Source organism: Meleagris gallopavo, chromosome 4 (genome assembly GCF_000146605.3).
Source record: "Meleagris gallopavo isolate NT-WF06-2002-E0010 breed Aviagen turkey brand Nicholas breeding stock chromosome 4, Turkey_5.1, whole genome shotgun sequence".
Taxonomy (NCBI): domain Eukaryota; kingdom Metazoa; phylum Chordata; class Aves; order Galliformes; family Phasianidae; genus Meleagris; species Meleagris gallopavo.
Window position 1 is genome coordinate 24,585,631 of NC_015014.2, and position 16,980 is coordinate 24,602,610.

Sequence of the window (16,980 nt, forward strand, 5' to 3'; positions counted from 1 at the left end):
TTAAAGGAAGATTAAATGTTTCCTTATGTGATGGTAAAGGTCTTGAAATGTGGTATATGCTACTGAACAAGAGAATGAAGAAAGTTTCCTCTGAAGTTGATGGCAAGGACAAAAATTAATTGGTTTCACTCACAGCATGGCATTGAGACTTTAAACTGGACTGTAGTTCCACAGATTTCTCAGGGAAATTAAGTTTTCTTTAATTTCAAGTATAATCTTCCCTGCCACTCCTTCCAACCAAAAAAAAAAAATCAAGTTAAAGAAAAGCAATATCGAGCGGTAAACCATTTACAAGTTTTCAGTTCTGTTTTAACACCAAAGTGGAATGGTGTGCAATGGTTTTATTACACATTTAACATAAATTAGGGAAGAAGATTGAATAGCAACCAGAATCAAATGTTAAGATCCAGATTGAAAACATATAATTAAGAAAACTGCAGAGTCATGTTATTAACTGTGGGGCAGTGTGTGTCTGTTTTCCAAATCTAGCAAGGTCAAACATTCTGCTATAGTGAAATTTAAAATGTACAGTCTGTTGTTTCTTTTCAAGCTCTGACAAAATAAAGCATGAGGCTATATTGAAGAGGGATGTAAATTTTATTCATTAAATACCTGTTTATAAGACTCTACCAATTTCAAGTACAAATTCCAATTAAGTTATCCATTCCATAATGCATATCATCTTGAAAATCTGCAGTGCTGATAGTGCAGTGACACTTACATAAAAAATAGAAAGCGGTTCAATTATTTGACTGGAAATATAACAATGTGTCACAATATATTGCAAGTTAGCATGCAGCATACATCCAGTGTTTAATGTTATAGAACTCTTTAAAATTGGGATAGAGTAATCTGTAGTTTTTACTTAGTTATGGGAGCAATTTGACTGATGAATCAGTGAACAGTAAAAACAGAAGTAACAACAAAACAGAAATGACCAATGAGAGTTGTACTTATCTATTTCTTAGGATATCTTAAATAACTATAACATCAAGGAGTAGACTGTGTAACTGGCTTATTTTCTGCCCACTGAAAAAAGCCACACTGTTTTTCCTTTCTTAAGGGGCACACAAAAAAGTTCCTTCCATTATTGGGACCAAGCTTCAGCACCATCTTCATAACGCATCGCTTGCCATGGTGACAAAATGGAAAATTCAAGTCAGCCCACTGTCAAAAGAAACAATTTTTAGCTATGGTTTTATCATATATGTTGGCTCTGAGCTCGTTATTTTAAAATTAAAAATGGAGGTAGATCTACAAGAAAGGCTTTAACAGAAATTCTTGCTACTAAGGATAGTCTGATTTCTCCAGTGATCAGTGCGCTGTATACACTTTAATTGATGTTAAATATTATAACTAGGCTTTGTAAGTTTAACTGATGTTAATGGACAGTTTTCTACAAATTAAGGCATCATAGTCATTATTGACTTAAATTTATATATTCTTTCTGTTGGTAGGTGACCTAAACTCTTCCGAGTCATGTACATTCACACAGTGAGACACTGAGACCGCAGGTTGTAGCCATAAAGGCTGGGTTGCACAGCAGTGCAGTTATGAAAGCAACAGTCCAGACAGACTACAGGATATGTTCCCTCAGAGGTTTTCAAGGTTTTGTCTTGACAGAGACATAGCTGATGTCCAGATCTAAAAAGTTTGCAGCACTCCTTCTTCCACCCAGAGGCTGAAGATAACTGAGCTGTACAAGTCCCACCAAATCAATAATTCTACTATGCATCTGCCTTACATTACGCTGAAGCAGATCAAGAGCATTTGCACAAGCAGGTATGTTCTCAGATGTAAGAAGAGTAACTGAAACAATAAGCTTACAGCCATGATTATGCTCTTAGTTTCAATTCAGTGTGAACAGATATGATTCATTAAAAGCATGAGATAATTTTAAACACTTGTGCACAGTTATAGATGATTGGGGTAAGGTGGCTGCATGAAAAAGTGATTTGAATTAAAGAAAAAGTGGGAAACATTTCAGGCTATGAAGTCCTATACTTACTTGAAAATAGTTGCACTGAGTTTCTGAGGGTAGAGGACAGCTATAAAACATCCTGCCCTTGTTTTCTCCATCCTTCCTCACAATTCTGAGTTTGCAGAGGTGACCATGTTTACTGCAATGAGGAGGGCCTGTGCTCAGTGTATGAATATCATCTGCTGAATTAACTTGAGGTTTGCTGTAATGACAGGTAACAAAATGACTTGTGCATAACGTTAAAGGGATTACCAACACATCAGTCAAAGAACTCTCTCCTATTGTTGTTATAACATGCTCAGTGCATGTTTGCATATAATGACAAAGTACTGCTTCTCTAATGCAGCTTATTGCTCCTTTAAAGCTGAATGATAACAGGGAGTGAATAAACTAAATCTAGAAGGTATCATATCAACTTTGCCCAGCATTAGCCTTGGTTTTAAGCTATTTCAATGTATTCCTAAATTCAGCTACGAAACAAAAATCATACTACTTATGTTATACTGCCCACCCTAAATCCCACATTTTAAAAGAATATTCTGCTTTTGGTAGGAAGAAGATCAATACCAAGTAATTAGTCAAAGTTGAAGGTATTTGTATGCTTCCCAGAATTTTCCTATTCTCTTTACTAAAAAATGATTGTAACGCTTGTATTCTGACAAGAAGTAATCTGACTAAGGGGAGGAAACAGTGCTGTCCAGTTTCTCTTTCTTGATTGAGGTACAGATTATGTGAATGCAATACATGAGGTTTTATTTAGAAATGGTAACAAGGAGAAGAATATTTATGCTCTTTGAAATATTTCTAATATTTATAAATCCAATTTATAGAGCAGAATAGCAGCGATGAAGCCACAGAGAAAGCTGAAAAGATCAATTATTTATTTCCATTCTTGTAAAGTTTTCAGCTAGGAGATTTGTCTGGAAGATTATAGTCTTGTAGGCAAAGTTTTATTCCAATACCTCATTAAAACATTCTCCCCCTATGCCTCATCAGGAAAAAAAAACAAAACCAAAACCCCATGAAACTCCTACACTTCATGTACTTTGTGGTTCAAAGTTTGTTTGTTTTCTGTAATGTGTAAGTTGGTGGCCTTGGATAACAACCTGCTATTGTTATTGATATCCCATTTATTCTTGTTGCTCTGTTATTCTCATCCCATCTACATTTTTCCTGTGTAGTCTTCTACTGAGAAAGCAAGTAGAATACTTATTCACAGAGCACCAACTTGTTAGTAAGGTCCAGTTTCAAAACGGTGCCTCAACAATGTATTAAATAACTTCTGTATTTCAGAACAGACACAGGACCAAGAACTCTGTAGTGTATCACAAACATCTTTCACATTCCCCCTGCATACTTTACCACTATCAGTGAAATCTACTTTGCACTCCCATTACTGCTGTTTATGTCTGCTCAAGTTTTCCTTAACAATCCTATCATGTTCTCACATTTCTCTTCACTGGGAGTGGATGTGCCTGTCCAGGCAGTGTAACTTAAAATTCAGGATGGGTGGAGCACTAAAGTAAATGCATATAGGGCAGGGAGGGAAGTTAAGAGAAAATAGTGACAGTAGGTTCATTAAGTTAACTTGATCAGAAGTTTGTATCATGGAAGGAATTTGAAAATTGCTAGCTGACAAATATTTTCAATTAAAATATACAAGCAATTCAGTTACTTTCCTTATGGTATGAGAATTCACACATTTAATGTGAAATAGTAAGTCCATCTCTAGCACCTCTAATTTATTTTTAGATAGCTAGCACATTTTAAGAGTCTTCCATCATCTACCTGTTTCTCTTTAGGTTATATTTAAGAAACATGTTGAGAATACATTCTTTTGCAAATAATGAAAGAAAGCAAAAGACTAAAGGCCCTGTGTTTACACAGGGAAAACAAGTTAATAATCAAGACAGTAGAGAAAAAAAAAAATCACCTGTCTGATAAGCACTTCAGTTTACATACTTGTTATTTTTCATGATGATTTCAAGGTTTCTCCAAACAAATAGTAAAGGCAAGCAGCAATCAGACAACTCCTTTGATAGAACTGTGCTAGTTTACCTGTTTGAGCAAATCTTTTCTATTCAAGGGAATACCTGAACTATGAACAGCTGTTCAGATAACAGCAGTACTGGCTAGATGCCAAACTCAGGACTTTTCCAGCAATAGCCTAGATCCTTCAGTGCTTTTGAGGTCTCAGTGTAGTTTTAATTACTCAAGATGAAATTACCTTTAGCAGAAATGCAAAGACAGCACTGTGTGAATTTTACAACTATATTCCATTAATATTCAGGAATAAAGATGGTTTATGTAATTACAAACAAGTTTTATTATTTTGCATTTTAGAATACATACCCAATCATTACATTATGTTGGTGAACAGAGGATACGTGATGAGTTTTCTGCTTCTTCTTTGCGGGCTTGAAAGAGAGAGGCTCCTGACAGGAAGATGAAGCCACAGAAGTTACATTTGTTGAGCAATACTTGTCTATGCCTGTTCCTGAGTGGTAGACATTATTCTGATTCTGGCTGAGATTGCCTTTCGGAGCAACATACTCAGAGCATCCATCAGATAGTTGGATATCATCTTTCAATACTGCTTTATTACCAAGATCTGTTAGGACAAGAGTTGTAGTTCCAAATGCAGCTTTTCTGTTGATCTTTATTTCTCTGCTTGGTTTTCTGAAGTCATTACAAGGATATTTAATGAGATTTATGTTAAAATCTGTGGAATCTTCAACTTTCTCTGTCTTCAATGAAGAACTCACTATGCAAAATGTGAAATAAGTACAGCATTAGTTCTTGAGGTAGAAAAGTTTAAGTATGGAATGATTATAGGATTAGCTTTACCCCTAACACCACACACAACTCTAAACTTTGTTTCTTGGAATACATGTTCCTTTTTGTTCCTACAAGACTCTTGACCCAAATAACTTGCTGTAAATCCCTTCAGTGAACATCTTAATTACTTTTCTACAAAAGGTGAAGGAGAATACAAAGTTCCCCTTCAGAGAGAAAACAGGTCTCAGTGGAAAGTCTGTCCACTACCTCTTTTATCTCTTCTTAATATCTAAATACAGAAGTCTGCACAGAAGGTAGCAATCTTTGTGTCTTTATAGGTCTCATTCACATCTGCTTTCTGCCCACTGAGAGGTCTAGATAGTAGCCTTAAAGCTCCAGTAAGAGATACCAACAAATTTAGTCCAAAATCCTCCTTAATCTGAACTCAGAGGAAAACAAAACAAAACAAAAAACTAGCTCCTGAGAAATCCAGCAGTGCTTTGGAAAGGGTACCAAAATATCTACTCCCCTTCTGGTTTTGTTCACGTGAAGGAATGTGAATTACTTCTCTGCACCACTGATTTATCTGCCAGGCATTTCCTGCAAGTGTCTAACAACTTTAATGAGAGTTTAAAGTATGGTATTTTGTTTCACTCTTTGCCCCAGCAAAAATAAACGATCACCACAGAGAATTGTCTGTAGAATCCCCACCTGCAAATAAAGCTGGAAGGCAAGACACCTCTAGGGTTTAAGACAAGACAGTTTCTATGATCATCTGTGTAAGATTTCCTCCAAATCTGACTTTAAGTCTGCTAAAGTTATATAAATACAATTCACAGTAAGTCATTTCTACAGTTCTATAGTTCTAAAAACTGCACCAAAACCACAACCCTCCTTTCCCCAGTATGGGCTCCAGGCAACCTTTCAATACCTTCAGGCCTTGAAGTCAAACAGGCATCACAAGCTTCAGCAGAAGGCTTGTTTATTAGGGTGCAGCGCATACACGTCCACTCTTCTTCAGATTTCTGAGCTATGTGTTCATTAGAACATGACCCCCTGCCACATGCCCAGCCAATTAGGCTATTTCTAGTTGGCAGTTTGCTGTGAAACAGAAGAATGATGTTAGTCTTTTGTGACGTTTCCTCTACAAATTACCTTACATCGCCATGTTCAGGGAGGCAAGAACCTAGAGAACAAGCAGTACAGCATGCTATACCTGCCTAACAGCATGTCACTGTAAGAGTTTGATTTTCTTCTTTACCTAAAGGGCAAATCTTTCCCAAGGAATACAAATATTCAAACTAACACCGACAAAAGGTTAACAATCAACAGAGATGCTCTGCAATACAATGCTACAGCCTCTCTCAAATTCCCTACTGTTCTCGAATAGAGTAGCAAGAAATTTGGCAAGAAAGGACAATCACTTCTGTACATTTCTCCCCATCTGTTGTACAGAATATTTACTAATAAATGCATTACTGAATGAAGAACTAATCAGAAGTTGCTACAGAAAGTCACACAATCTAACAAGTTTCAACAATTTTTTTTTTTCTCTCATGTAAACAGCATCCATTAGGCCAATTTGTTGTCATAAAAGCCAACATAATTGAAAATGTTAAAGCTACAAAATCTCTCTTTTGTCTCTCCATTTCCTGATTTTTTATTTTTAAACATGTAGGTGCTTGTTCAGTTATAACTGGTAAGACAAAGCTGTATTGCAAATAGTTCTATAGAGTTTTTCTGTAGTTATTTTTCGTTTAAATTACTGTATTCATATGTTGGTACATCTATTTAGGACCATAGTTACTGTTTTAATCACTGCATGCTATGAAGGACTAGTTTTGTCATACTATTCAAAAATTGTTAGCGTGCAAAATGAAACTATCAGTTCCATGACATGCAAAGTTTTAGGTACTACGTTTGCTAAGTCATCAAACATTTGTCTCCGTAATTGGTGAACTGTTGTGACACTCCTTAGACTTATACTTACTCTGTAATTATCACTCTCTTTAACAGGCTAGGTATCTAAAATGCTTCTCCTCCCACCCCCCCAATAGTTGAGATCTCTACCACAGCTCTTTCACAAAATGATAAGGAGGAGTTATAGTAGACATTGCAGTATCATTCCCAATATATTGGAGTAGATAACAAAACAGCCTAACTAGTAATTTAAAAATGCCTATTTTTAATACTATCTAATAATTTCTACTACTCAGAAGTCAAATGAGCATTATCAGCCTGAAATTATTCAGCATGTCTTCTTTACAAGTATAATACTCCTCCCCCTTAACATTTTTCCATATTTCACTATCCAAAAGATGTATTTTAAAGATTCAAGGTATACTTGAATTTGATGAAGTTGCTTATAATGGCTCCTGTCTTTATTTTGTCATTTGAGCAAAAACATAAGCTACTGGACTTAACCCAGGAATCACTGAGTTAAATTCTACAGTTTATGATCTGTAGCACATCAGTTTGATTACATAGGCTCCCGTTCACCTTCAAACATGAGAAGGTTGGACTTGCAGAAAAGCCACCTGAGAGATAAGGACACATTAAAGTGGTAAAAGTTACTGTGTAGCAGAAAGAGCAGTATAATGTAGCAGTCTGACCATAAAGATGAAGACAGTACTGGAAACAGCCTTGCAGGGAGGTCATTCTGAAAGCATGCCTCCTATTCATTTCTGAGGAATTTGCACAGAGCTGAGGAACACAGTAACACTACTTGATAGAGCAGATTTTCAGCTACAAAACACTATTTTTCAACAAAGTCAGTACCAGTAACTACCTGTTTTCATCACTGATATACAACAGCCCACATACCACTCTTATAAAAATCTGTATGGCTGTCAGAACATGGCTTGTATTTCACTTCACTGTTGCCAGTGCTGAAAATAAGAGACAATACTTCCAGAGCAGCCTTCGTGTTTCTAGAGTTACTATTAACACAATTTTAACTAAAATATACAATTGCTTAATTGTTTGTTTTCAGAAAGACACTGCTTCTTCTAGAACGGAGAAAAAGTTATTTCTTCCCCTTGCATAATTTCATGGTTGTGTGACTCAGTGGAACATTTCCACCTCTCTACTGTTTTTCAAAGTACTTCTCATAACTTTCAGAGAAAAAAAAAAAACCAAACAACCCAAGAGATTGATGTTATCAGCATGTGAAATATTTATCTTCTATGCTGGAATTTTCTATGTTTGATCTGCACTGAGAAGTGATTTTTAAGCTTTAAGCAAAATCCCTTTGGCCATCTGAATCTTGAAGAAAGTTGGAAGGGAGGGTGGCAGAGTAAGATAATTTGGTGTAAAACTTCTATATTTTTCTGTAAATCCTATTAAAAAAACCAACAACTTCTCTCTCTATACATATATATCCATGCACAAACACAAACACACACACACTAATGAAAACAAAGTTTTTTAAATGGAAATCGTGTCTTTCATCAGACTGACAGAGTTCAATACAAAAAAAGCAAGACTGAGGCCTCAGATGAAAATTTACTAGAATAACTTAGGTGTGGAAGAATCTGCAAGTAATGTGCTTTTGAAACTTTTACCTTTTGCCCTTCTGTGATATCAAACGCATTTTTGCTTTTTCTGAAATAAAAGGAAGGCTGCTGCTAGCGTAATTTATATGCAACTGAAAGTCTCTATGGCACACTTATAGTAAAAAAGTCTGAAGCTCTACAGTACTTGCTGCATTCTGAATTTACTTTCCTTGATTTTCCTCAGTATCTCTCTACATCTAGAGCAAAATTATGTAGATGTAGTTATTCTTAGTTATTCCTGAGGGCTTCCTAAAAGAAAGGAGACACAGATTCTTACCTTCCTCATGCCATTCAACTCACTCACATGCAAGCATCCAAGTCTATTATGTTTCTAACTGAGAAGAGAGAACAATTTTTCTAAAAGCAGTGAATAATTCTGAGTACTTTTTGTTGTTTTTATGATTTTCACATTTGATTAGCTAGTTTATAGCAGAAGGGATCTTTAAGACAAGTATTCTAAATCAAAGGTTTTAGCCGTTTTTAATAAGTACAAGTGAGCTTAGATACAAAACACATACTGGTTTGCGTGCAGCCATTCTATTTGCTTTCTATTGTTACCATAACAGCACTTTCAGGACACCAGTACTTCAGTGTTATAAAGATATAATCATACCTAACACTGACAAGCTGAGGATCAGCCTTTTGACATCGAGAGCAGAAGTAAGTCATCCTGTTATTCTCTCCTAAACGACACACAGTGATTTTCTCATTGCACTGACCGCAGGTTTGGCGCCTGTATACTTTGTAGTGTTTGTAGAGTGGAGACCCAGTTTTGCGGCACTAAAATAGAACATGTTTAAAAACCAAGTTACAGATACTATATAAATTATGGTAGCTTTTCTACAGCTCATCTGAAACTAAACTAAAATTAAAAAAAAAATACCTGTGTAGACTAATAGCTTAATGATTAAACAAAGACATTAGAGACATGTCCATGAGGGCTACATCCTGTATTTCATCTTCTTTTATTTCAAAAATTGACATTAAATCTGGTATATCATGGTGCAAAATTTTCTGAGTATTGGAATAAAGAAAGAAATACACAAAAAAGACATACTAGCATGGCATCAGCAGACATATGCTAGGGATCTCTTGCATTTAGATGGACCATCTAACTTTAACAGCAGTCTTCTTTGACCTGTCAGCTGCAAAAATACACTGGGAGAGCTCATGAGCTCCAATCAACACAGCAGAGAAAATGAATAAGAGTCAGCTTGAGCCCAATAAAGTTGCTCAGTTTCATCCTAGTGCTCATCACACCAGACAGGCTGGCTTGTGAAATGCTAGTTGGCACAATGGCAAGATCCCCATCCCCAGGAGCTGGCAGAAAGTCATGTTAAAGTAGGAACAGAACAAACTCAAAGGACACAGTGACCTAATGAGACCCCAAAGAGTTGACAAGCAGGCATATTTCATGAGACAGTTCATGCAAAGTCAACACAGGCAAACCCCAGTTAAAACTGACAGAAGGAAAAAAAAGTAAAATCAGGAAGAGCCCAGTAGAGATACAGCCAGTAATTCAGTCAGAAGGAATTACTGATAAAGTGTTTGCATGAATATTCACAAGCAATTTTTTTTGTAAATTTCTCCTTTAGAAGTCCATTTTTTATTAGTTTTGTTCCATTGGTTATTAAAACCAGACAAAAATAACAGCTTTACTATATGAACTAGGTCCCACATATTTATGTCTGTAAGGCGTTAAACTACAAATCAAAGTGTAGAATGATTACTATAATAATTACAGTATGCTGACATTCTATAAACAATGATCATCACTACTACATATTAATCTGTTTTTGTTATGTTTTTATCTTCAAGAGGCTTTGGGGGCAAGTTCATCCTTAAAAAGTACTTAGCTGATGAATACTTAGAAGGCTTAGTTATAAAAATTTAAGGTAAGTAAACTGAGCTACAGAAAATGTAAATTGTTTATTGTTAGTCTAAATGGTTGTGACATGCCTATCCTTAGTATTGTATGCTGATGCAGAACCACTTGCTCTCTGTTTATTGGTAGGCTTCCCTATGAAGTTTGGATAATGAAAAGATTTCAAATCTAGCTAGATTAATCGCTACTCTTTGACAGGTTAACAGAAAGCAGAGATTTAAATAGGCTAAAATGTAATTCATTTATAACCTCTACCACTGTAAGAATGTATTAGAAATGTTAAATCTTTTTCTCCTAGCTTACCAAAAAGAACTTCTAGCAACGCTAGCTCCTTGTCTTTCATGAACAACTTTGAGAAACAGACAAGCATTTCATTCCTCTTTCATTCCTCTGCGTGCAGCTTAAAGAAAAACAAGAATGCAGCAACATACAAGAATTAGGCCCAGTTCGTTCATTCTGTTTTGCAAAGAGGAAGAGCCACTAGGAATTACAAGGTTGACAAGAGAAGAAATTAAATCCTATTGAATGGGAGTAGGGAACAGCTTGAGTTTATTTTGCTTTATCAACCAAAGAATTTGTCACAGTTAGGAAGAAATGTTAGGATTTACAATGTATTCATTCATATAAATGTACTTATTTCACGTTTCATAAAGTTGCATTAATTGAATTCCCATAAAAATTCCCAGGGGCAAGCAGTAGCTCCTAGTTTGAAGAGCTGTCACCTTACATGTATGTGCCTAACCTATATTAATTCTGACACATTCAGAGTGACTTCATATGTACAGCAAAACTGTACTGAATTGGCCCATGTCATTCTTCCTGCTGCAACTTGGCCAAAGTTCTGCACATTCTTACAGTCTAGATTTCCCCACTCTTCCATCTCTTGATAATTTGCAATAAAACGCAAAGCAAGACTCCTATTCACTGAAACACTTGTTTTATTTCTTTTCCTCTTTTCCCTGATGAAATACAGCTGTGATGCTGTAATCAAGTTTTGGAGGTTTCTTAGAAATCTGTCCATACCTTATAAAAAAGCAGTGTAAAGTCACGTGTCATTTTCACTAAGTGACGTATATGCTCATCTGTTAATTGGCAAACCTGCAAATAAAGCAAGTATAATTTTTACAATATCGCTATATCAACTGACATCAGTAAAGATATCTGTATAGACACAGGCACTCCAAACACCTTTCAATGAATTCTCTTAGCAAGGAAAAAAATAGTACTCTTTCATATTATACACCACACAAACTCATTATGTAAATAACAAATAATGTACTTTGCCTCAATCATGCAAAATATTAGGTAAAAACTTCAGTGTTCTACTTCTTTATTGACCTAAGAGTTCCTGATTATAGAGATCATATGAGCTGGCAACAGAATTCACTCTGCTGGGAATAAAGAGATGACTCCCCTTGAACCTAAAACTCGCTTCAAATGGATAGTCATCATATCCATGAATGTAATCATACAGTTCTAATTAGGGTTAAAGTTCAGACTGATTCTATGAAAAACTTCCAGAAATATTATGTTTAACAATAATTCCTACTATTTTCACTTGCTTTCCTCTGCATTTTATGTAATCTCAGTTTCCTTCGCTAATTCTACAGAATTAGCTATAGAAAAGCACATGAGCAAAGAAACCCCAGGCATTCTTAGTTTTATTTATAGACAATTTAAAGGCAGCAGAACATGATGCTGGATAAAGTCAGGACTTTAAAGTTAAATTAATTCCCTAGAAAAGAAGTTCCAAGCTATAAAACAGGCTTGGTGCAATAAATGTCTAACCTGGGAGACAGGAGAACAGTAACAGGTTTCAAGGAAAGCTATATCAAGTTCTTCCAATCAGAATGATGGAACTAAAATTTAGTTAATGATAGATAATAAAACAAAGGAAGATTAGAAGATAACAAAATTTTATATAAACATATATTTATTCTCCTAATACTTTGGGATAATTGAAAACAGTCTTGATGCAATCCACCTACTTTAGCAGCTGGATGGAGACCGCTGTCAAATAGTGCTTCGTTTTTTATGATATTTCCAACTCCAGGTAATACTGTTTGATCCAGTAACACATCACATAACATCTGGGTTTTCTGCTGCTTAACCTCACTTTCTGCTCTTAAGAAGCTAAACTTTGGAGAGCAGACATCCAAGCTTTCCATCATTCTCACTTTCTGCTCACACTCTGCTACATTTCTGGAAAAGAAAAACCAACAAGATGTATAATTTTTTAATCTTACTTATAATTTAGCAACTTAAAAAAAAAAACAATATATGAAAGTGTAACAGGTTATTATTTGCAGATAACACAAAACATGAAAATACCACTCAGGGGAAGAGGCCCAGAAGTTATATAAACCCCTCCCTTACGAGACAGTTCAGTGATACATATGTAGAACATAAAAGTATCTGTCCAACATGCAAGAAACCATTCTCATTTAGTTCAAATTAGCTTGAGAACTAGTTAAATCTATTTGCAATATAAGAATCATGTGTTTGGACCATCAACCATAAGGTATACAGGTACATGGCTTCAGCAGATTTCAACGTGACAAGAAATTTATATTTTCTTAAACCTTGATTTTTTTAGGCTAACTACAATCAAACTGAAGAACATATAGTTGCAAGAAAATTCAGTAGAAGCTATCTGTTCCATAGTATTAAGCTTACATATGATATAGATATATTACTTGAATTTACATGTTCCTTTTCACCCAACAATTTAAAATGCTTTAAAATTAAGCTTGCTACATTAATTTTATTACCAGCAGGAAGTACAGTGCTAAAGGACAAATATAGCTACATAACATTAATTAGTAAAACCAAACCAAATTGCTGTCACAAAAACCCAACAAACATAACCTTGGGGCCACAAAAGTTTGAAAACAGTAATTGCTACAGATACTTATTACTTCTTAAATTTTAAATATAACTTTCTTAGCAAGAATAGGTTTCAGCTTTCAGATCAAAGGACTGAATTAAATCCAAGTTTCATTCCCAGGCTCAACAATATCTAATGAGACTGTGGTATAGAACTACTTTAACTCCTTACAAACTGTGATACAAAAAGTGACAAAATTAGATCTCCATATCAATAAACGTTTTAGTAAGTTTTGATTTATTTCTTTTATCTATGATGGCTTTCAGCCAAACAATTAACACGGTCTTTTTTATTTTTTTACTTCATCCTTAGAAGAATGTTATAAACCAAGCCGTGTTTATTTTTTTTTTTTTCCTCTTTTGTTCTGTTGTTTTCTGTTGTCATTCAAAGTTGGTTAGTTTCTGCCTTACCTATACTCTGCTGTTACCTCAAAGAAACAAATAGTATCTTCTATAAGTTGTATCTCCAAAACTGGTAATGCTCCATTTCTGTCTTTACTTCTGTCAGGATTAATGCGCATGGAACCATTCATACCAAAGTGAATCCTTGGAAAGAAAGAAAATTCTTATGGGTATTTTATCTTAACAATGTTCTCAAGCATTTGCTAGTCTAGTTTTTATAGTTAGGAGCTGTTCTCACCTAACCAAGTCAGTAAGCATGTACATAAATTCTAGTTGCTAAGAGAAACATTACTTATTAATTTTCAAAGGCCCGTGACCAAGGCTTTCTTCTTACAAATCAGTTCAGTTAGTTTAGTTATTCCAGCTGCATCTGCTTCTGTTACCTATTTACAGTCCTGAAGTGCCATTAACTAGTCAAGAAAAGTATAAGCCAAAATATTGCACTAAAACTTCAAGAAAGTGCCTTTTTTAAGACTACATTCATCGTCATAGCTGATCATTTCATTAGCCAAGCTTCACTACACTATTTAAAAGAAATGTTAGTCATAGTCAGTCATGATGAGAAAAATATTTCATGATCATTGCTATGTTTATATTAGAAGGCTTTAGAAAGTTACAAGATTTCACTCTATTGTGTTTCATTACCTTTAATGTGCTGAAATCAAGTAAAACAGAATTCTTATTTTAATTACAAATAGAAAAAAAACACTAATTAAACTTAGGATCTATTATTCAATTATAGCTAGTAGTAAGACGGTGATTTTTTGTTGTTTTAAAGTACTTTTTGCCTAAGGGTTCACTAGCAACGCATTTCCCCCCTCAAAGACATTGTCTTATGAAAGCCAGGAAAAAATGACCATCTTAAAGCTGCAGTTAGAAATCTTCTATACAACGTGAATGGGTTCTTAAACCATCAGTAATACTCTCTAGAATGAACTTTGAGTGATGAGTCTTTTGATATACTGTGTTAACTACTGTACTGAAAGTACAATTATAGATTAAAGACTCCATTATAAATTGATATAGAGTTACAGAGAGTTTCAAGCATTTAAAATGAGTCTGTACAGAAGTTTCTCCATAACACTAACTTTCTAAATCTCTGGACAAGAACAAAAAGATCCTCTAAAAACACATAGTAAACATCTTCTTCATCTCTTACCTCAAAGCTTTTTGATCAAAATACATAAAAAATTCCTTTCCCAATGTTTCCACACCCCTGAAAACTTGTCCACTAAGGAAATCATGACTAGAGGTTCTCTCCTCACTTGCGGCAGTCTGAAAATGAGCACACAAAAAGATTAAAACAGAATGAACAAACACTGAACTTCACAAGTTTCTGACAGCTTATTTTCCTCTCCTATCAAGGTCCCTCTGAGTGGGGACTCAGGGGCTCTAAAGGTCCCTTTCTGCAGTTATTGAGTAGAAAAACAACAATTTTTTTTTTTTGTTTTTTGCATGACATGAACATCATTTACTTCACCTTTATAGAAATAAGAAAGCACTCTCATTTCACCCTTACATCAACTATTAATCCCTTCCAATAAGAGTATTTGAGTAAGATACTACACAGCAAGCTTTCTTTTTACTTAATCTGCTCAGGTTTGTTTAAAACAAACCAGAGTAAGAAGTGACAGGGATGAAAAATGAACATGACATTCAAAATATTCCAAGTTATACCCTTGCCACTTCAGAACTCATAGCACAGTGTGAGTGCCCTTAGTACTGTTGCAGCAGTGGCCAAAGCCTCAGCTATAGTTTACAGCCCGCGATGGCCAGTTCTTGATGAATAAAGGCAACCCGAGGTGACCTCTGCTGCAGTGCATAACAAGCACTGAAGGGAATGAAATTTCTCTATGAAATAACTCCTTACTTTTAAAAAGCTCAGTCCTAAGGGATACAAAGCTACAGACTAACCTGTTGATGGCATAATTCAAACAGATTTATCTAGAAGTCCACTCCTTCTTAAGTCTGTTTAGGCATTACCTTTCTGAGCCTTAATCACAAATTCTCGTGCCGTCTTATCCACACCAAAAGGGATGTATACATGCCGGGGGGCTCCCCAGCCTTCTACTCGGGGATACCCAGCACGCTTACGATGAAAGTACACACAGCCCCTTGCAGCAAAGCACAAACAGGTGTTGCAAACAGCCCCAACCACACCCCTAATGAGAGCCAGACTATATCCCAACCTGTTTCCTCACCGGAAGGATTCACAAGCCCCAGCAAAGTCTGAAGCAAACGAGAGCGTCTCTAAAAGCTCCCCCCCAGCCCAGCAGGACCCAGCACCACGCACACCCAAGAATTCGAGCTGCCACCCGGTTCCTCACCGCAGCGCGAGCCCCAGCCGGCAGAGCGCTGCCCCGTGCGCTGCGCACCGCCTGGCCCCGGCGCACTCGCGCCCGCAGCCGCTCCGCGAACAGCACGCAGCACGGGCCTTCCACCATGGCGCCGCCTCTTCCCTTCGAATCTCCCGCTCGCTGTGGGGCGGAGCTGCCGGGCCGCCCTGGTGAGCGCCGAGGGAGGAGGCGGTTACGCTAGGGATGAATGTCCCGGCATAACCCTAAAAGGCCCCGAGGGGCGGACAGGGCCGGGCATGTCTCAGCATTGTTTGCACTCGCAGCCCCGCCCCCCTCGGCACGCGGTGTGGTTTGAATCTGGAACCGTTTTCGCGGCTGGGAGCAAAAGCCGTATGAACGTTAAGCAAAAGGCTTTGTTCTGCGAGACCCTTCAGAGAAAACACGGTATATCTTATTCATTTTTGTTCTTAGGAATGCATTTCTAATGCCTTCTTGTCATAGAATGGTTTGGGTTGGAAGGGACCCTTAAGATCATCTCGCTCCAACCTCCTTCTGTAGACAGGGACACCCCCCATAGAACAAGTTGCTGAAAGCCCTCCGTACAGCTTGGTCTTGAACGCTTCCAGGGCATCCACAGACTCCCTGGGCAGACACCTGGGCATCCACAGACACCTGTTCTGGTGTCTCACCATCCTCACAGTAAATAGTTTCTTCCTAATATCCAGTCTAAATCTACCCTCTTCCAATTTAATGCCTGATTAGTGATTGCAGTCTTCCTTTTGTTCCCTAAAAAGCCTTGCAAGTGCATTTTTTTGTAGGACTAACTTAATGCACAACTGGAAATTAATTTCAGCCCTTAAAGGAGTCAATATTTAACAGGCTTTTGCAGCCAGTTCAAGTCTGTGTACACACGGAAAATGTTCTTTTTCCTGGTGCTGTTTAGGTAAAAATAAATATAATAAACTCCACAAGTTTAACAAAATACTGAAGGACCTTAGGATCAAAGATAGAGCATTTGATGCCATTTCCTAACATGCACCTCATGGGGTGTACTCAAACATCTCTGTGGTGATTATTTCTTATATAAGCAGTTTGTACAGTCTTCTATCAAAGCTCAAGCCTTGATTACAATGTGTGCAAATCCTGAAAGGATGACTACTAGTTCCCTTAAGGGATGTGACTAAATGAAGTTTACAA

At 36.5% G+C, this 16,980-nt stretch overlaps 1 protein-coding gene and 1 long non-coding RNA gene across 5 annotated transcripts; one reads left to right on the plus strand and one right to left on the minus strand.

Annotated features, from left to right (window-relative positions):
• Window positions 1-578: 578 nt before the first annotated feature.
• On the minus strand, window positions 579-16,231 carry NEIL3 (nei like DNA glycosylase 3). 3 transcript variants are annotated; one of them, XM_003205527.4, is made up of 10 exons: window positions 15,814-16,231; window positions 14,646-14,761; window positions 13,496-13,630; window positions 12,187-12,400; window positions 11,222-11,296; window positions 8,927-9,093; window positions 5,691-5,860; window positions 4,334-4,745; window positions 2,009-2,183; window positions 579-1,167 (listed from the first exon to the last, which is right to left on the minus strand). In XM_003205527.4, exons 1-10 carry the CDS (start codon window positions 15,928-15,930, stop codon window positions 991-993), a joined length of 1,758 nt encoding a protein of 585 aa, XP_003205575.2. In that variant the 5' UTR covers window positions 15,931-16,231; the 3' UTR covers window positions 579-990. The 3 variants fall into 3 exon arrangements, with proteins under 3 accessions (XP_003205575.2, XP_010708064.1, XP_019470196.1); XM_010709762.3 differs by lacking the exon at window positions 15,814-16,231 and adding an exon at window positions 15,688-15,793; XM_019614651.2 differs by lacking the exon at window positions 15,814-16,231 and adding an exon at window positions 15,470-15,638.
• On the plus strand, window positions 1,164-11,195 carry LOC116216548. Of its 2 annotated transcripts, XR_004159528.1 has the most exons (3): window positions 1,164-1,782; window positions 8,880-10,208; window positions 10,497-11,195. It is a non-coding gene; the product is annotated as an uncharacterized LOC116216548 (long non-coding RNA). The 2 variants fall into 2 exon arrangements; XR_004159527.1 differs by having other exon boundaries at window positions 8,880-10,551.
• Window positions 16,232-16,980: the final 749 nt, after the last annotated feature.